Genomic DNA, 20,778 nt, shown 5'->3' with positions numbered 1-20,778 from the left:
AACTTTGTCACGAGACATGGCCTACGTCATTCAAATTACTCAATAACACATCAAAGAACAAACTCCTGAAAATTTAAGACAAATAAAATCAAATAAATATGCAGAGGATCTGGGTTTGTAAGTCATCCCACACGTGAGAAATTGTTTTCGTTTCACAACTGAGTCAAAAGTTCGCCTGCTCCCAGGATAGGACGGCCTGGATTCTCGTGGGTTCTCGATACCGACGATATCATCCGAGAGTCCTCCGGACTTGTTCCGAAGATTTACGATCATTGTAGTGCCAGTCCTCTATTGCAACTCGATCTAAACAAACATGGCGGCCGCGGAGGTTGTTCGATGGAGTTCAGTTGTCGGTGAATATGGGGTTTTGCTGACTGAAATGGGATCTATGGAGGATCTGCATTCCCCTATAAAGCCATATTCACGAATAAAGGTTTGTGCTGTTACACATGTTTTTATTTTTCAAATTAATAGCGACATGTAGGTGATAAGCATAAGCTTAAGTTTGTATCAGCGGCTCCCCACTAGGCCCGACAAGGGCGATTTGATGATAAATACCGAGGGGTGACAGGGAACTCTCACCTCTGGCTTGGGGGCCAATGCTTGGCTACAGGTTGCCAGCGAGGCCTGGCGGGGCACTGCCATATATGGGCTATATAGGTATGTGCCGCTGTGAAGGGTATGGTTTTCAAGCAGTTTACTCTAGGATAGGGTATATAGATCAGAGCGTTTGGGTCTAGGATAGGGTATCATTTTTCCCAAGACTGACTGGTTGGTTGAAGATTTTATCTAGACTAAGGAAACCAGGAATTTCCACTCAAAAATATAAAAAAAATCAAAGCGGCAAGTTTAAATTTAGGCAAATCAGCCTCAATAGTGTTGATAGATGGGGGGATTTGGGGAGTTTACTCTAGTTAGGGTAGCAAAATTCAGCTGAACTAGCTCTGGTATAGGCTAAGGGTTCCAGGGTCCCAGCGGCACATCCCCACCCAGAAATCCCCAAAGTCCCCCCCCCCCCCCCAGACAGTGAGGATACCTTTGGAAAACCTGTCTGATCTTGGCTAGCAGAATACTGCTAGAGTAAACCAAATTTCACAAATTTTGGCAATCATACAACTCTACCGAGTTTAGCACAGACTTGCATCAAATTATATACCCTGTTGGGAAACCATACCCTGTCAGGTAGGTGGTAAGACATCCCTGTGTAGGCCATATAAGGGGTACCCCTGGGACTGTAAATAAGGAGACTTTGTAAGTTCTCCTATCCTGGGTGACATTGCTGTGAGATGTTCAGTTTTCTCCTTTAGAGGTATGATATTTGCAAGTCTATAAGACCATCTTGGAGACTCCTCAATTGTCTTGGCGAGTAAGAGTATTTCCTGGAGTCCATCTACAAATACTGACATTTTTGTTTTTCCTTCTTTTCAGTACACTTGTATGACAGCTTCCAAAAAGTATATAGCGTTGGGTTCTAGTACTGGAGGCCTTTATGTATTTGACAGGAAGACTCAGAAACATGTCAGATTCATAAGCAACAAGGTAAATGGTCTAGATAACAGCAGACATGTAAAGATTTTAAGGAAAGCGACCAATTTTTTAAGTTTACAAGACATGTTTCGACAGAACTTCTGTCATCTTCAGTTGAATGATTACAAAGCAAGTTGAATAATAAGTAGACAAAAATGCTAATTAAGACAAATAGTAACAAAAGAATGTGAAAAGGTGTAAATTAAAAGAATAACTTTAGATTTACATGGCGTAATTGCTGATTGAGGCAAGGTAGTTCTTTTTGAATATGGATAGCCTTCTTTATCTTGAGTTGAAAGCTGGTAGTGGCATGATCTAAAATATGAAAGCAATCTGTTGAACACAATGAGCGACAACGTTCAGAATTCTGAAGATGTTTGAAAATGTGAGAGGCCTTATCAACGGCTAAGTGCTCACATACGCATGTGGAAAAATGTCAGGTGGTTTCGCCGACATAACAGGCATTACAGCCCGCATATGTAAACTTATAAACCACATGTGAACGAAGCCCGCCGGGGATAGGGTCTTTCACACCAAAAGGTTACCTATCTTAAAGGAAGAAAAAACTAATTTGACGTCTAAATCATTACAATAGCGCTTGATTCAAACATCTTCAGAATTCTGAACGTTGTCGCTCATTGTGTTCAACAGACTGTTTCATATTTTAGATCATGCCAATACCAGCTTTCAACTCAAGATAAAGAAGGCTATCCATATTCAAAAAGAACTACCTTGCCTCAATCAGCAATTACGCCATGTAAATCTAAAATTATTCTTTTAATTTACATCTTTTCACATTCTTTTGTTACTATTTGTCTTAATTAGCATTTTTGTCTACTTATTATTCAACTTGCTTTGTAATCATTCAACTAAAGATGACAGAAGATCTGTCGAAACATGTCTAGTAAACTTAAAAAATTGGTCATTTTCCTTAAAAACAAGGTAAATGAATACACCATACTAACAGGAGAGAGATTGCAAATCATGTAGTGCTGAATTTTAAAACTTTTCACTGACAGGATGGCCCCATACTTGCTGTTTGCTTTGCACAATGTCGCAGTCTTTTAGGAGTAGCAACAAGGTATGGTATTCCGATGAATAATTTGTCAATAATAACTCAACTTTTAGTTGTTCAATGATAAAGGAATAGTGTTTTGGTTTAAGTTTACTTTAGAAATGGAGAAATAAAATCGTAAAAGTGTATGTTAATGAAGATCAGATATCCAAACACCGTCATGGTCATGATTTCAAACTGGTTTACTAAATGCTTAACCCAAAACAAATTAACTCATCGGCACTATTTTGTAGTAACTAGTTAAAAGTAAATTTTATTTTGTTGGTTTAAGTCCTGGCATCGTGCGTGTATGGGAAGTAAGCTCAAGGCACAGAGAGAAACCAAAGGTATGAGATCGAGTTGCTTCTTAAAAACTATGATTACTGTCATTTTATATTCTGTGAGGAGAAAAGTTCTAGCTGACTACCAAAGTCAATACAAACTGGGAGTGAACAGCAGGGGTGAGGATTTCTGTGACTACTGTGTGTCAGAGCTGTACATTGCATATTTGCACTCTGCACTGGCTGAGATTGTCTCGCTAGTTACTGCTATCACCCCTATGCAACCTTTGAAATCAAAATCCAATTGGCAATTATAAAAGAATTCTATCTGTCAAAAAGCACTGACCTTATATGGAATACTGGGCATCTTCACATACACTCGCAAAATGTCGGTATTGGCAAACTATTCGGTAGTTTTTATGTCAACAGAAAAGATAGCTGTGATTTATTACTGCTTGTTGAACATGTTTGAACATTTGCTGTGAGTGTGAATTTCCTTGTCGCGGAAGCTTGATTGACAGAAATCTAAGTACTACAAATGTAAGTGAATTGTATTTTTAAAGGTTGTGCAGCAGTGAAAATGATGGCAACTGGTGTAAAGCAGAACGTTATTCACGAAAAATCAAATTCAGTCACTCACTTGAGAGATTATTTAACTGCATGGTGTCTGACTGTTTTTTGTTAGTTTATTCGGCGGTCAGAAGAACACAAGAACACAACTGTCACTGCACTATGCTGGGATGAAGAGGAAACCCGTCTTTTCATTGGTGACGTGAAGGGTGTTGTGAGCGTTGTTCACATTCCACAAGCTGGCAAAGTAATTTTAAAATGGTCTCTATTCTTCCATTCTCTAGATTGTTCAACTGAATAGGATTTGCTTTAATTAATTTAGATTCATTATCAGGTGATCTTTCATGTCACCCAAGGCCCTGATCCTGCTTCTACTCCTGCTCTTCTTCTGCCGCCTCTCCTCCTCCACCTCTTCCTCCTGCGTCCTTTCCCTCCCCTTTTGCCTATCCATCTCCTCCTCCTTGTCTTCCCCATCCCACTTCCTCCTCATTCAAAGTGCTTTGAAGATACCTGAATTGTTCCTTATATTTTTCAGTTACCTGTAAACAAAGGCTTTCCTCTACTCCACACTACTACTATTGTAGCAAAGGCTCACACCAGTATTGTACAGTTGGACTGTGTTGGAGATAAACTTCTTGTTTCTACTATGACCAAGTGTGCCATTGTGGATCTCAAAAGGTTTGTTAGTCACAGGTGATTTATCCATCTTCAGGAGTAAGTTATGTTAAGTAATCATTGAGTGAGGTTGAGTGTGACATAATTATACATGTTAGTTGCATGAATTATCAGGAGAAGGCTTAGAGACCTTTTTGTGTTTGGGGATCCAGGTAATTCACTTTTTTAAATTAAGGTGTCAATTAGAAATACTAATGGGTTAATAGATATTAGTATCACCCAACTAGTGGACTAATGCAAATCTTGCATTTTGATTGGCTATGCTACTAGAGGACTATTAGTAATAGTCCTCGAGTAGCGAAATTGGCGCAATCGAGCATGACGCTTTCTTTCGTGTTATTCCCAAATAAATATTTCTTCAACTTGCATTTGCCAACTTTATTATTGCCTTTTCTGTCCGACTAGTTGGGTGATACTAAAACAATTAGACCCTTTGCCCTCAAGGGCCACGGGTCAAGGGCCACGGGTCAATAGCCCATTTGCCTTCGCCTTATGGGCTATCGTCCCGTAGCCCTTGCGGGCTGCGGGTCTAATTGTTAAATAATACAGGTCTCACTAAATCATCACAGGTTTTGCATTAACTTGTTAGCTCAGGAGGTAACTGTGTGTTTTTTTTTTTTAACCCAAGAAGCCCCAGCTGTTAAGTGGAACATTGTTGTTAGCATTTAACATTATCGTAATTTATTATAACTATATTTAAAAATTACTACAATATCTCCTTGTTTTTAGTCTGGATTGTGTGGCAGTTGGGGTCAAGCTAAGGTTAGTATTTTCTGGATTGTTCAGACTCCTGGTGAGCATTGACACAGTTTATTAGTTTAAAATTACCTAGTATGTCAATCTATGAAATTCCCACTGGCCCATGATATTTGAAAATCAGGAATTTTAGATTAAATTATGCCTGGGACCTTATGTAAAATGCCTACAGACCAGTATTCATTTCTGCTATGGGATCCAGGGATGTGATAAATATTACCCGGCTTGTATAGATCTGCACCCCATCTCCATCATTGGCATAGGTTTCTTAAAAGCTGTGTTCACCCAGGTACCATGAGCACAAGGTTATCCTGTGTGAACATGGTTTCAACCATGGGATGGCAAGAACCCTTATGGCTGATATACATACATTTATATTCACTAAGTCCAGGTTTAAGAGGAGCTGATAATTCAAAAACAATGTTGTTTGTCTGATGTGCTGTTACAGGTTAAACATGAAATAAAACTTCTCACCAAGGTCTGTTAGAATATGACTTTGTGACCTTTGCCCTTTACCCTTTGTTGAACCCTGCACAGTAGTTATAAATCATCAACAGTGTCATCAATTCAACTTTCAATCTTTCAGGGATGGTTTATATGGAAGCTGCTTCTTTAAAGAGGGTATCTCTGACAATCCCACTATCTATGCTGCTCGTCCTGGATCAAGGTTATGGGAAGTGAGTACTCATTCTGTAGCATGATATAATATAAATCCATTAAATCTTACCCAGGTATCTAAACAATAACAAAGCAGGCTCATAACAAGCCTAGCCACTTTTCTGACCTAAGCACCTTGAAAATGTCAGTAGATTTTGGTATTTTAGTGAAATTTTAGTCAACGCCTAGCCTATTACCTCCAGGGGGTATGGCGAAAAGCAAAGTGAAGTGAAAGAAATTTTAGATGGTGATAACCTTCCAAGATCCATACAGCTGGGAAAATTTGTCTGTAATTGGCATTTAGTCTCAGCATAACTCAGGGAAAACCCAGATTGGGTGATTTACATGTATATGGCTGGCACACTAGATCACATGTCACTAACCTAACTTTTGATTTGGGAAAAAGGTTTTCATGATACAGTATTGGAACTTAATGGAAAGTGAGGATTTAGAGGGATGACAATGGATAACTAGAGTGGTTTGTGAATATATCTTCTTTGTAGGCTAGTATAGATGGACAAGTCATGGCAACACAGCAGTACAAGAAACTTCTAGGAATAGCAGCAGTGCCATTACTTGGACACGGGTTAGTACCGGTAACTATACTCTTTGAAGATGGGTTAGCAATAGCTCTTTAACTAGTCTCAATGTGCTTCTTCAAAATTCTTCATGTGTCTGCTCAGTACTCTTTGGAAGCCTTCTGAAGATTGAGGCCATTTTCAGAAGTCTATGCATTCTCTAATGTCTCTGTCAACCAGATCTCCATTTTTGAAGATAGCTCCATCTTGCCCGCTCAGGTAGCCAATCAGAGTGCAGGATTTGATTCATCTTGCCTGCTCACAGAGCTAGCCATATAATAATAAAGATTTATCATCCAGGACTTACTGCCATTGAGACCATATTAAGCCAAAGCTCCACCCTGTTGACGTCACTTTTTGCCTTGATGTTGATGATAAATTTTAGTCAAGACATAACGTTTTACATACATGTACATGTAGTCTGAATGTTTATTTTGCAGTCACAGTGCCACTGTGCCAATTACAGAAGAAGATTTTCCACCACAGTCTGTCAATTTTGCAAAGCTTTTGCTTGTCAGGTAATTTTATCAGCTGGTACAATGTAACTTTGTCAACTAAGCTGTAATTCTTTAATGCATCAACCATTATATCAAACATGCAACATAGAGTGTATGAAGAAATGCACTCAGTCTGATGATTTGCAAGAGAAAATTAAGAAAGGTGACCCTCTGTCAGCAAAGCCTCCTCACATGACAATTGAGATGAGAAGAGCATGACATATTTTTCAAATCAAAAACTTATTATTTTTGTCCTGAGTAACACTTTTATGCTTTCCCAAAACTTTTGTTGGCCAGTGTATACTAGTGCAGGGAACACTGAAACTTCCAGGGATGGTCTGTAATAGTCCAGAACAGCTTGAAACATCCTTACATGTAAAAAGTTATTTTAACTTCTAACTGACTGCTAACCCTAATTGCACTAAACTTAACAAATCTAGTCTTGGTTTTTGTGTGTTTTGTGTTCAACCCCTGAGCACAAAATGTTAACCATGATCATGCTAACTTTGAACTAATCTAGGTGTGTGTTTAAATTTTGTGTTCTGATCCATCCCTTTTCAAAAATAGGCTCAATTTCTGTAGTACCTTGCATAAAATGCATAATTGAGGGGATTCCTTGGAAAAAAGCCCAAAATACCTTGTGTTCCCTTATCAAGCACAAGGAGAGTTTGATGTTACATCAACAGTCACTTAGGGCCTTATTCTCCGCACCCCTTCAATTAACTTCTGTACACGTAACTCATTGCTTTGCATGACATTTACTCCCTAGGGATCGGTTCATAGTGACATGGCATGGTACTTCAGTGTACATCATGGATCCAGTCTTAGGGCAGTTGGTGGCTTGGTATGCCATGGAGAAAGGTAAGAACAGATAGGAGGCTGTAGACTTGCCAATACACTATACTTCATTAGAGCAGGTTATCACAAAGTAGTATTCTCTTCTGTCATTGCATATGTGGCTCTAGAAATTGCTTATTAAATTTTGGTTCAAACATTTATCTGTCCCATACCATAAGACATAGGATTCAGTTGGGGCATCATGTTACAAGGTCCATTACCCAACAGGGGTCCTTGCATTGTTATTGATGTTGTATTCTTGGGCAAGCCATGTAAATTTCTGATTGCCTCACCACCTGGGAGTGTAAGGGATCACTGTCAGGGCAACTTCTGGGAGTAATCTGTGATGGGCTAACTGTTTGTACCTAGGGGATGAAGCGAAGCAGTTCTCCTGGTTACTCAGTGCTTGGCATGTCTGGCAGCATGAATTATTTTCACCTTTGATACAGTTTTTATCCATGTTACTGGATATCTACAAAGTTGTCACTCATGAGTATTTCATGTTTTGTATTTACAGTTGATAACTTTTTTTTGCAGTGGTTGAGGATATTGTTTGTGTTGGAAAAGAGTTTTACGTGTATGATGCTGAAGGCTGTGTGAAATGGTTTGCTCTTCTCTCTGTTAAAGAATGCGTGTCAAGGCTGTTTGAAATGGGAGAGACTAGCCAGTGTCTTCAGGTGAAAAATGAAAAACATTTATAAAATCAGATTGGTATGTTTTGAGTTTGGTATCAAGGAGAAGTCTTTTGTGTGAACCAAGTGGCCTGTGGCAGCTGGTACCAGAAGCGGTAACTTGGAGTATTACTAAACCCCATGGTTGGCATGCTAGAAAAGAGCTGTTATCTGCCACTGTTAGGTCCTGTTTAAGTCGCCTACTAAACTATGGTGTGTCTTGACTATCCTCAGGTGCTGCTAAGTTGCAAACATTACATCATTCCTGGCTCTGCAAGAGATTTGGTTCCTGTTTCATTGGTTGCAAAACTCAGAGAAGATTTAAGTGAAGAAGAGAAAGAGGTATGTAAGAACATTTCCGAACTGAACAGTTTGTCTGTTTGGTTTGCATCTTTTTGTAACAAATTGGATTATTCTCCAGGTGTGATTCATGATGAATAACCTAACTGTCTTAATTTATGATAGGGTCACGGTATTATTGGTGAGCTGGAAGAACTTGAGCGTGACATGGAGCCTGCAACAGAAGCCAGTGATGATCCACCAAGTAACCATGGTAACACCAGCTTGACGGACAGTCCTGACACCATTAGTTTGTGCAGTGATGCCTTCACAGATGATTTAGAGTTAAACGTGCCATCTGGCGGAAGGACATCGGAAACAGGAGAAGATCATGACAAGATGACAGCCATTCATTTGGATGAAGGGTCTGTGAGTAAAAGTGATCTGCATAGGAAGGTAAAGAAGCAGTGGAGTGCTGACATTACATTTGAAGGTATACTGATGTCGGCTGCTGCAGCAGCCAAGAAATTCACTGCTGAGCGACAGAAGGGACTCAACAAACTGAAGAGATCGCAATCAGCTGACAACCCAGGAGGTGGAAGACCGTTGAGTTCTCCTGGAGCAGACAGCAGTCCAGATCCACACCGTGAGGTCAGTGGCCCTCAAAGTAAGGTCGCCAGTGATGCTGACACTGGTACATATGCTGAAGGACTGGATGTCCATGAAACAATCCAGGAAGAGGAAAGCCCACTGCTACAGAAGAAGACACACGAGCGGAGTCCATGTCATTCTGATGACAGTGAATCAAGACAGTCTGGAAATGAGGGGGGATTTGGGGAAGAGGAAGCATCAGACAAGTGAGTGGTACCATTTTTGTTGTTCATCTGTAAAGCTTGGGGTGCTCTCTATTAAGGGATCATGATGGCGACGCCGAGAAAAACGTCGATTAAAAAGTAGATTTGTATTTACCTACGAATCTCGTGATACTCTAAAGTCATTTACTTTGTCTCTCACTGTCAAGACTATTACAAACTTTAATCTGGAACACAGCGATAAATTTGAAATAGAAATTTAAAAAATTAGCCGTCTTGGTTCACGTTCTCCAAACAATCCAGAATTTTATCAATTCATGTTTCACAGGGGACGGCAAAGAAATGTACCAAGAATTATAACGCACGTGCACAACCATTGGTCTGCTTAATCAATAGTTTGTTTAATGACGTTGTGTTGCCGTTGGCATTGTGGTTTTCTTAAATTCCCTAATGCGTAATAAAAAAGAAGAGACTGCAATTAGAAGGCAGTCTTTAAGTTAATGGGTTGACAGTCTCTAGTGGTCGCAGTTGCTTTATTTCCATCCATTCTATTTCATCACTCCTTCCTTTACAGACACTTTCAACCATATGCCTTTTGGTCTTTTTGATTTAAAGATACGATTTGTGTCGTTTTTATGTTTTTTTTTTTTACCTTTTTTCGCAGGAGGGAAAAGTTAAGTATTCGTGAGAAAAAGAAAAGAAAGAAGAGAGTTGTCACCGTTGGTATGTGTATAGTTCACGTGAAAATAAATGTTGCTGTCTTATTCTCTGTTTTTCCACTGTACTTGCTCTTTATATGGGTTGAAGTTACTGTGCTTTGTTGCTCTGTGACTGGTGTTAACCCTAATACAGCTCGTTTTGTCTTTTTCAGATATTGATTCACCTCAAAAACTAAAACAAGGTATTGGTTAGATCTAATTTTATTTAGTTTGGTCATAGCTTATAACATATTCCCAATGCCACCACTGTTGATCTCTATTTTACTGTGATTTCTAGAATAAGATGATTAGATACTGTACGAACCAAGATAACTCAATACAAAATAAAATCAAGACAGTGGAGAGTTTTTTTTTCCTTTTTGTTTATACTGCCTTGTTCCACATTCTTCAGCTAGTAGCCTATTGACGAGATCATTGCTGAACAGTTTTCATGCAGTCTGGGAAGATGAGTGATCCATTCGTGGAGTGTTTATCCGTAAATGGTTTGTATGTATGTTAATTTTTGTACAAATAATGCTTTTTTGTGAATATTTAGAGGGCAATTCAGCACCCCATGGACGGAGCTCTTCCATTCGTACGACATATTCCTCGACTGGAGACACGGAGGTAAGAGCATTTGGAGCCAGTTCGATGTGTTCTGTCTGTCTGTCTGTCTGTCAGTCAGTCAGTTCGTTCGCCTATTTCATAACTACAGTAACTACATGGGTTCTTTCGGCAATTGATCTAGGTAAGGAACAGAGGTTTGTCAGAACCTGCCAGCCCCATACAAACTGAACTGCCTCCTGCCATTCCAGCCATGCTATCAAAAGCCAAGGGACTGCTGAAAAAGAAACTAAAACCTTCATCAGGAGATCTCTCTCCTTTACCATCTCCCAATCCACCTGTAGAAGAGGAACCAGTAGACAACGCAGAAGAAGAATCACAGAAAATAAAGTGTCCGCAAGAGGTCAAGGAGCTCATGGAGTGTTCAGCAAAGACACGGTGTGTTTTTATCTGTGCGACTTTTGACTTTTTCTGTGAAAGGATCATGTCTAATTATCCTATGCTGTATTTGCGGCTCCACTGTTATTGCAGCCCTACTCTAAAGTTCATGCTTAGTAAACATAAAGTCTTCATGTATAATCCGCTGGAAAATGCACCAAGTACTCTTGAGGAAACCTTGGGGCAATGAAAGGCCAATGGGCCAATTCCGATATATTAGAATTCTAACTTGGCTCCGAGGCTTAGGGGAATAAAACAAAAGAAATCGCATCGAGGATGAGGGATGAATAATCCATTTCTTTTGTTTTATTCCCCTAAGCCTCGGAGCCAAGTTAGAATTTTAATATATCGGAATTGGCCTATTGCCTCTAACTCGGTCAATGTTAGATAAAAACAAAGTAGGGTCCAGTGTCCTTTTAGTATTTGCCATTTTAGAAACGAGAAGAAACCTGGTACGAGCGTCATCTTGCAGTTGCTTGTGGGATTATTAACTACTGGGACAGTATTGCCTGATTTCAAGCCGAAAAGGACTAGGTATGAGTCTACAAATTATGGGATTAGCAGCTATTGATCCACATAGTCATAAAGTGCTCATCAAGCTTTACAAAATTCCCAAGTTTGGTACAAATAGACCCAATCGTAAGCAAGATACAACCGTTTGAAAAAATCAAAATTTACAAAAAAATGCATGGCCATCCGGACTCTGTGTCTGGATGCCCAAATATTTCTGTGTAATTTTGGCGTTTTTAAATGGCTGTATCTCAGTCAAAACTATCCTGATTAACACTAAACTTGGGGATTTTGTGAATCTCGGTGCGCTCTTTCTGACTATGTGGATCAATAGTTGCTAATCCCATAATTTACAGACTCGTACCTGGTCCTTTTCGGCTGGAAATCAGGCAATGGCTTCTCATCTTCTGTTTTGTCCTCAGTAATGGTCCCACAAGCAACTGCGAGATGAGCTAGCCCCAAAGTTTTTATCGTTTCATTAATAGCAGCGAATGAAAGATTGATGATTACGTTTCTTTTTTGTTTTAAGGACTGAAGTGAAGAATCCTCTCATTCTCTTCAGCATTAGCAGTCTTCGTCAAGCTTTTGAAGAGTGGATCCCAAAGCTTCATGCAGCCATGAAGAGCTGTCTACAGTTGAACATCAAAAGTGATGCAAACAACACTAAGATTGATTTGAAGTATTTTCTTGACGAGCCTTCATTTGCCGACGTCTCGTATCTAACACGAATGTGTTTTGATTGTGGTGTGTATGGATTGAAAGGCATAGAATCCTTGCTTGATGCTTCCTGTGATGCGATAAGCAGTGAGAAGGCATCTTCGCGTACATCCTCGGTGGTTGAAGATAATATAGAAATGACTGATGCATCTAATTCCAAGGATGATGTTTCGAGTATCGTTGTATCCGAAACCTCTGAAAAAGTCAAAGAAGACGAAGCTCGTGTATGCGATTCCTCCTCTTTGGTTGAAGGCCATGAGGCGACTGATGAATCAACACAAGCTGGGTCTTCTGACGAATTTGCATCCCACATTGATGAACCAATTCCCCCTTCAATCAGCACAAATGTTATGGAGGAAAGTTGCAAGGGAAGCACTCTAAAAATCGACCCTGCAGATGTTGTTGATGTAAATCGTGACTGTGTTGAACAACTGGAGGTGTCAGCTGATAATAGGACTCGGCACAAATCCAGTGACGTAAGTGCCACCACCCTTGAAGAAATATCCAGCAATGCCTCGTCAGCAAGGAAAAGCCAAGCTACTTTTCATTCAACACCAAATTGTGAGCCCATCTGTGGGTTGTGTGAAAATGGAACTGCATTCTGCGATAGCAATATTGAAAGCTCCGTAGAACAGGAGAACGACAGCATTCGCGCAAAATTCTTGGCTTACTATTTCTTCCTCCTGGATGTAAAACAATTACGACGGACTTTCTTCATGAGCAGGGGAGACAGAAGAAAGACTTGGAACACGTTTGTAGAGTGTCTGTCGGGTATGTGACTTGACAATTGGTTTGTAAAATCTTTATTTGGTTTGTTGTAAAGCAATACTGTTGTTAGTAGTATAATACGTCTAGAACTATACCAAGTTTAAGATGAATGTTTTTGCGTGTATAGGTTTTATTACAGCCTTGCGTTAATACGTAAAAGATGTGGTAAAACGTGACGGCAATGATCTTAAGTTCCTGCAAGAACCTTGCCTAAATGACTTAAATTGGGCAAAAGACAGTGAGATTTTTGAGCCGTGAATTTTTGCTGTCATCTCCCTGTAAAGTGTGATCCATGCTATTCTAGTAAGGTACAAATAATTGTTTTGTTGTGTAGGTCTTGTTACCGCTGATGACGTCATTGCTAGATACCTACAAGAAGGTGACGCACGTCGAGCTCTTCATGAACTGCATGATGGGATGGATGTCTACTCCGATATCCTCCTTTACCATTTAACTCGGTAAGCTGTGCTTGTTTTCTAACCCTCCTTCTTCCGAGACTGTCATGAAAAGGCTATTGCAACTCCTTGCGATCACTTTCTGATTTAACAGCTCACAGATACGCGGCCCACCAAATAAAAACTTGAGATATCGTGCTGAGAATAGGTGTTCTGCCTTGTCTACTGGCTTTGCAAGGAAAAAGGTTTATATCTGACGTTCATAAAATCTGATGTTTCTGCGAATTTTCGGTGATAATTTGTGATGAAAAATGAATTATTTAGTGTAAACGAGTAATACTTTGGCTAATGAGTAGTGACTTTTAGCTTAATTCTTTCTCCTTGTTCTGGGCTCGCTACTATTGCTACGCTATTCCAATGATACATTAATATGTGCACTTGATAATGGACTATTGAGAACTGTTTCAGAGTATTCTTAACTAGTCTCAATTTCCCATTTGTAGCTTGTACGAACACAACAGTCGCGAGACAATGATAACATGTGCTAGAATGTTCCCAGATGTTCAGCCATGGGAGGTAATGGAGATCTGTCGGGAGAGTCGTGCTCGCAGTCTGGAATCTGGTTCAGCGGATTTTGTATTTTATGTGGAACAGCTAATGCGATGGCGAGCTGAGGTTGGAAATACCAAGTACGGGTTTTTCTTAAATTGCAGTTAGTCGCGTAGTGACTTTTATCCTTCACATATTGTGGTTTACGCGTTAATAGTAACAGGAATAGCTCAGAGTGAGTTGTTCCATTAACTAAAGAAATAACTCTGACACAACATGACTTGACGTGACATGACGAATGACATGACATGACGCGACATGACATAACATGACTTAACGTGACGTGACATTACATGGGTGACATGACACATGAATTGACTAACATATTGATGAAGTCATTTATTGTTGTGGTTTGCCTACAGTTTGTTTTTGTCTTTTCTTTAGGGAGCACACAATTGCTAAGATTTGCGAGGATATAGAGATTGCTAAATGGTGGTTCCACTGCGCGCTTACTATAGACTCATCAAGAGAGGGACTGCACTGTCAGCACTGTGGAAAGCCAAGGTCAGAAATGCAGTTTTTTTTTTTTTTTACTTTTCGTTATTATGAAAATAGTTTGTTCAACGTTTTCGCTGCATTGCACTTTATTTTTTTTTCCGGTTTCTCGTTCTCTAAGCAACATACGACGCAATTATATGGCCTATGCCCTGAGTCGCGTCATGTTATATCTCTCGATAAACAACATAGAATGTTAAAAGAACGTTATTAGAAAAGTTTTTCAGTTGATCAACGGATTGTATAGACGTAGTACAATTTTCATGTGGTTTACCGTTGACCCATAAAAGCTCATTTAGCACCGTCAGCCGTTGTTATAATTAAGTCTGTGTGTACTTTAGGTTAGCAAATTGCACGTGTGCTCAATGGTGCTGTAGACATTCAATCAATTTTTTGTAGACCGGGATCGCACACTCTGCAGTGGCAAAAGGCGGATCATTTACAGCACCTCGTTGACTTTCTGTTCCAAAGGGATTCTGTAGAATATAAAGACTTCATGGATTTGTGCTGGAAGCATGGGTGAGAGAAAACGGATTTGTGATTTGCTGGCTCGTCACGTAACGTCTTTCCCCACAGGAACTAGAAGAGAAACGCGTTCTTTAGTGTTACATGGTTAGCTGGGGACGTTAAAGAACTCACACACTTATCGAAAAGAGTAGGGCATGGGGTTCCCGGTGTTGTGGTCTGTCCTTGTCTCGCGGGTTGGTGCTTCACATAGGGTTAACCTCATTGTGCGTTCCCCCCTTGGACAAAGTTGTCCAAGAAAAAATGTCTACATGACAATTGAAGAAAAGACGAGAAATTTACAATTGACCCAACTCCCTGGGGTTTCATATCTCAACCATGGCATTTGCATGCCTGGAATAGTGCACAAGTTGTTTTTCTTTCATCCGCAATTCACATGTGGGTATTATTTCACATGTACGCTGTCTTCAGGTACACAAAACTGTTCAGTGCCCGCATGGTTAATAGGGAACTCAAGCAAACCAGGACGGCAATGGCAACGAAAACGTCTCCAAAGAAAAGATTTAATGAGCAGAACAATAGCAGTGCACTCATGTGCGTTATAAATCCTTGAATATTTCATAGCCGTCCTCTCGAAACAACAACGTGAAGTGAACAGGGTGGTTTAGGGCTCTGCTGTTGTTGGTAGTCCCGAGTCACGCTTTGTAAAATAGCCAACTGGTCTGCCTCCTGCCAGTTGGGATTTTTAACTGTGTTACGTTTATTTGAAATATTTGTTTCCTTTGTTTCAGTGGCATGCCTGTAAACTAGCTAAGCTTAGTGCTTGTATAGCTAAGTGCATGACCACCATAAATAAGATTTACATTAACATTTCATACAGCGTCTTCGTGGCACGGTACGAAATGCACTTGATTATTAACGGTCTCTGTTTTTCAGTTACTGGTTGGGTCTGATCCGTGTCTGTATTAAGACAAATCGAAGGCGAGAGGCTCTGGAACTTGTCGTCTCTTTGAATGACTTAAAGCTGATTAAAGACTCGCAACCATGGGGTATGTACAACTGCTATCATTCAGGTTAAAATATCAATTCTCCTTAACGATTAACATGCATTTTCTTTTTATTATAGTTTAGAGAATTTGGTGTTACATTGAGAAAGTATCCCTTTGCTGTTTCTGTTTATTCTCATGATCAGTGAAGCCGCGGTAGCCTCATGTTTAGTGCGCTCGTCTCCAGATCGAGCGGTCCGGGTTCGAGTCCTGGCTGGGGACATTGTGTTGTGTTCTTGGGAAAGATACTTAGCTGTCACAGTGCCTCTCTCCACCCAGGTGTATAAATGGGTACAAGCGAATTTAATGCTGGGGGTAACCCTGCGATGGACTAGCATCCCATCCAGGGGGGAGTAGAAATACTCCTAGTCGCTTCAAGCTACGGAAACCGGGATAAGCCCCGGTCTGATGGGCCACTTGGCTCGTATGCAGGTCTACTTTACCTTACATACCATGATCATCATATAACCTTTAGGCTGTGTATTGATCAGAGATGAAATTGCAACATTCGATCTATGACTTTTGATGCACGTAAACTTTACGTTATAACTCCAAGTGATCTCTATGTAAAATTTAGAGCAAATAAACGCGGCCGTGAATTTGTTTTGGCATGTTTCCTTCTGATGCTGAATCAGGACACCTTAGAAGCTGCCGACAAAAAAGCTCTTCAAACACCAAACTGATCACTGACCATGTTATAGTACTAACACCTCGGCTTGTAAGTGGTCGAGTGAAAAGATCTGGATCGTAATATTTCTCTCTACTGAGTGATCTTTGGTCATCGATGTGAACATGTTGCGTTTTCTTGTTGAAAATGTTTGAGGTTGTAACGTTGGTATTAATAGTACTCAGTGTTTCGGTTTTCGTCATGTTCAGGACTCCTGCCAAAGACGTTGGATGAGTGGAGACATCTGTTGGATTTGTTGTTATTTCGCGATCACCATGGCAAAGACCCACGTCACAGTCCACATTCATGCACACCACTGTCTGCTTCTGATTGGCTCCCAGATTTGACTTGGAGTAACGTGATCAATCTAATGCTTGAACGGTTGGGCGCTGGACATACTGTCAACTTACTGCAGGCTCTGCCACGTGACATGCCATTGCTCACCACGGATTTCTACTACTCGTGTCTGCTAGGAGCCGTGATTGAGAGACGGCAAAGGTTAGTTACCATTTCTGTATTGTTTTAGCGCTGTGCATTGCAACATTGAACGGAACTGGGAGCAGATTTTATGTCCTTCTGAAGTCTGCGTATTTTTTTCTGTTAATCCATTGTTGTAATGTTTTCGTTTGCAGGACCTTGATTCACGAGCTGCTTAAAAAGTTAGATTCCTATTTGTGGTCACAAAGAAGCGGTTGCTTGGCTCCCAAGGTACAAACCAGTCACAGTGCAACTACTCAAACCAGGCCACCTGAAAAAGAGTTAACCAATCAGAACGTTATTTGAGAACAAAGGATAGCGATCTTTTCCTCAAATAAACCAATAACAGTCCTTAACAAAATTGAAAACCCAACAAAGTGTGAAGTGTTACGAACCTCTCAGGAAACTTTGCCATTTGTTGATTGGTTAGTTTCGATCCTAAATTTTGTACGCTTTTCAACGGTTTCGGTTACGTTGTCGCAAAGTGATAAAATTTTCGAGCTAGATTTATAATCATGACAATTTGCCGTCAAGGATTGAATCCCTAAGAGTGTATATAACGTAGAGGAGTCGTTTATGTTTTCACGTCAAACAGTCCCTTGATACTTGACGACACGTGAAAGCTTCCAGTCCATTGTTCTCAGTTAACATTTTGATTGGTTATTTTTCTTCTAGGTGGCTCGATTCGAGTAGTCGCACTGTTATCACACATCAGGGGGTAAAGATCACATTCCGGCTGGTAGATTCTGATGTTTTAGTGTTATAGGGACCTTAAGCAATGACGACGGCGACGCCACGGACGACGCCTAGTAAAAAAAACAGATTTGTGTTTTACCATCGAATTTCGCAACCATTTGAATCTGCTCAGTACGCCAATCGATCTGAAAGCCTGCTCAAACTAAATATGTAATGCCAGCGATCAATTGCAAAAAGAAACACGAAAACTTTGCCGTCGTGGCCTACGTTCTCCAAAATACGCAGAAGGTGGTCATTTCACGTTGTTCAGCGTTTTGCAGAGGACGGCTACGAAATGTACAAAGATTTATAACGCACGTGTTTATCCATTGTTCTGCTCATTGAACTTTTTTTGGTGACGTTTTCGTTCCATCTGCCGTCTGTAGCGCACCAAATCTGTCACATAGAAAGAAAGTGAAACATCGCTTGTTTAGACGTTCATACCTCTTCTTCTGTTTCAGTTGAACAATTTCCGTAAGGAAGAAGAGACAGGCGGTCCCACAAGCAAGGTAACCAAGCTACTGCATTTGTGTTTTGGTTCTTACTTGACTTACTTACTTAACCCTGAGGTCCCGTCCACACTATGCTGGAGAAATTTGAAAACGGAGGTTTCACTCTGAAAACGCATCAAATATTTTCCGTCCACACTACGCCGGAGGAATTTAAAAACGCAAGAAACACCGGTCAATTTGGATTTGTGTTTGAGGAAAACCCGGGCAGGGAAATCACGTGATTCTCGTGATGTGATCGTTTTCGAATAGCCTATGTACATCCGCCTCCTCGTGTACACAGGCTATTTTCAAAAAGCTCCGTTTTCAAAATGTTTTCCGTGCACGCGAACTGACGAAAAGACGGCGTTTTCAAGTTTCTCCGGTTTGAAGAATGTTTTGGAAAAGCTCCGTTTTCACGACGGATTAGTGTGGACGGTAAGCCTAACCGTAGAAATAAAGCTGCGTTTCATTATTCCTGCGGTCTAATGTGGACGCTGCCTTAGTGACTGTCCTTTTTTTTTTTGTTTTGAATGCAAATTTGTTGCGACTGTTGCTGTTCATTTCCGAGTAAAAAGAACAGCTCCTAACCTGGAATACAAATAGTTAGTATAAAATGTCGTGCAATTAATTTAACAGGAAGACTTTAAACCTCAGTTGGAGTCCATGTTACAGTTCCGGACACTAGAGGATGGAGGTAACACGCGAGACTTCATTCTTTACAAGTTGCGAGTCAGACTGATCTTATCCCATCTTTGCTGATACATTTGAATGTTTTGTTTCACTCTATAGCTTCGAACTGGGGACAAAACATTCGTCTGTCTGAGTGAGTACCATTATCAGCTAACGCGATATTTTGATATCGCAGATATCAAACCCCGCCCCCCGGGGGGGGGGAACTCCCATATGAAAAGGACGGGGGCCCTCGTCGTCCTTTCAGGGGTTAAAAAAGTGATTTTGGTACCTCTGAGGGTGTTAAGCCTCTAAAAGAAACAGCCGGAGTTTTAGCGGTACCTTGAGTATTGAGCCGAGAAACTGAATAAGACAGGAGAAAATGTGTTGTTTCAGAATTGGTACCTCTTAGGGAAAAATATTTCAAGCCACGCCCACAAAACTGATCCTAATACCTCTTAAGGGTTCTTTTCAAAATTTCCGACGCACCCCCGTCCTTTTTATTTGAGTCCCTCCCCCCCTCCGATATCAAATGCTATATTTTACCCATCTTTTGTACCTGTGCAATAGGCAGGCTATCAAAGAAAGAGTTGGATCAATTAAGGAAAAGAGAAGGAAAAAAAAAATGACATTCTCCTGAAAAGAATTCTGTGAGACGTACATAAACACCATGATTAAAGAAAGGCATTTGATGATTTCTTGCGTTAAACGGTTAACTTATGTAACGTGTATAATATTATTTTTCCAAAGCGGTGAATGTCTGGTGTGCTCGCTTAAACTGTGTGAACAGATTTCAACAAGCAATCAGGGACTTCTGCTGTTTGAATGCGGTAAGTTAGTTTATGTTAAAGAGTTTTGTTTGCTTGCGCCACACAACTTGGCGTTTGTACTCTTGCAAAAAGGAATACTTTAGAGGGGAAAACGAGAATAGCTTTTGACAAATCTTCGTTGAGGCACTCGTCAACTCTCCGACTTTTTTAATCCAATTAGAAAATAGCTCGGGCACGCACGAGTTTCTCCGAAGGTTGTCACGTAAATTGACGTCTAATAAACGAAAATTCTGATTTTCAGGTCATGTTTTCCACAAACACTGTGTCCCAGAGGCGGCGTGTGTGTTGTGCTTTCATCAAAATCTCACCACTTTGGGAACAAAAGTACTTTGAGCACACAAGACAGCAAAAACGAACAAGTATTCAATACAGCGAGGATTCATAGTTTGGGCTTAAAAAAACATAGGCCAAGCCAAATCTTAGAAATTAAAATTTAATTACCAATATTATGTTTCAAAGCGGCACGAACTCTTATAAGTCTTAGCACTTCAACAGCAAACCAGGTTTGTCTTGGCAAAAGAATTGAAAAGAGGTGTCGGGAAAGGGGGTTTAAAATTATCACGAACGCAAATTTTCGTCGTGATACTTCCACAAACAATTTTAAACTATGTTTTCAAACAGCTAAGCTTTGCCGTTAATTGAGAATTTGAGTATATTTGGGTTTATCTAAGACAGGCAGAAATTTGAGTAGTAAACAGACATACACATTTTAACCAGAAAATTTAAACCTTACTCAACGTTTACATCCACATTTATAAATAATTTTGAAAAAGTGGAAGAAGCCACATGCAAGGGGACAATTCCGCTTCGAGGACATGAAGCTGGGACACTTCCTTTCTTATACAAAAAATAGTCCCTGCTTCACATCCCCTCATTTGTACCGACCTTTTATGGATTTTATAAAAGAATTTTATAAATGAAAATTTTATACGTAATTAATACAGAGATATATAGATAAAGACAGATTTTAAGACAAGTAATATTCTCGTAACACAAAGCGTGAGAAGTTC

The 20,778-nt window shown here is 40.2% G+C and overlaps 1 protein-coding gene across 1 annotated transcript; it reads left to right on the top strand.

Annotated features, from left to right (window-relative positions):
* The first annotated feature begins 19 nt into the window (after positions 1-19).
* On the top strand, positions 20-20,777 carry LOC145489854 (BLOC-2 complex member HPS5-like). Its single transcript, XM_081468916.1, has 31 exons — positions 20-433; positions 1,429-1,539; positions 2,547-2,608; positions 2,874-2,928; positions 3,548-3,679; positions 3,968-4,110; positions 4,837-4,869; positions 5,450-5,540; positions 6,024-6,106; positions 6,539-6,616; positions 7,365-7,456; positions 7,970-8,109; positions 8,338-8,445; positions 8,569-9,239; positions 9,859-9,917; positions 10,066-10,095; positions 10,449-10,519; positions 10,641-10,894; positions 11,934-12,892; positions 13,224-13,347; positions 13,788-13,973; positions 14,278-14,397; positions 14,788-14,907; positions 15,790-15,902; positions 16,776-17,064; positions 17,199-17,274; positions 18,240-18,287; positions 18,906-18,963; positions 19,059-19,092; positions 19,689-19,768; positions 20,010-20,777. The coding sequence occupies exons 1-31, from the start codon at positions 314-316 to the stop codon at positions 20,099-20,101; spliced, it is 4,632 nt and encodes a 1,543-aa protein (XP_081325042.1). The 5' UTR covers positions 20-313; the 3' UTR covers positions 20,102-20,777.
* Position 20,778: the final 1 nt, after the last annotated feature.

The sequence above is a fragment of the Orbicella franksi genome, chromosome 6, assembly GCF_964199315.1.
Source record: "Orbicella franksi chromosome 6, jaOrbFran1.1, whole genome shotgun sequence".
Lineage (NCBI taxonomy): Eukaryota > Metazoa > Cnidaria > Anthozoa > Scleractinia > Merulinidae > Orbicella > Orbicella franksi.
The sequence above is the reverse complement of the archived record's forward strand: the minus strand, read 5'-3'. Positions and strand labels throughout refer to the sequence as shown.

Excerpts from the sequence above, each read along its gene's own strand:
- LOC145489854 (XM_081468916.1), top strand. The coding sequence starts at position 314 with ATGGCGGCCGCGGAGGTTGTTCGATGGAGTTCAGTTGTCGGTGAATAT. Across the intron at positions 5,541-6,023 it reads CTGGATCAAGGTTATGGGAA|GCTAGTATAGATGGACAAGT; the intron begins GTGAGTACTCAT and ends TCTTCTTTGTAG. Across the intron at positions 9,918-10,065 it reads GAAGAGAGTTGTCACCGTTG|ATATTGATTCACCTCAAAAA; the intron begins GTATGTGTATAG and ends TGTCTTTTTCAG.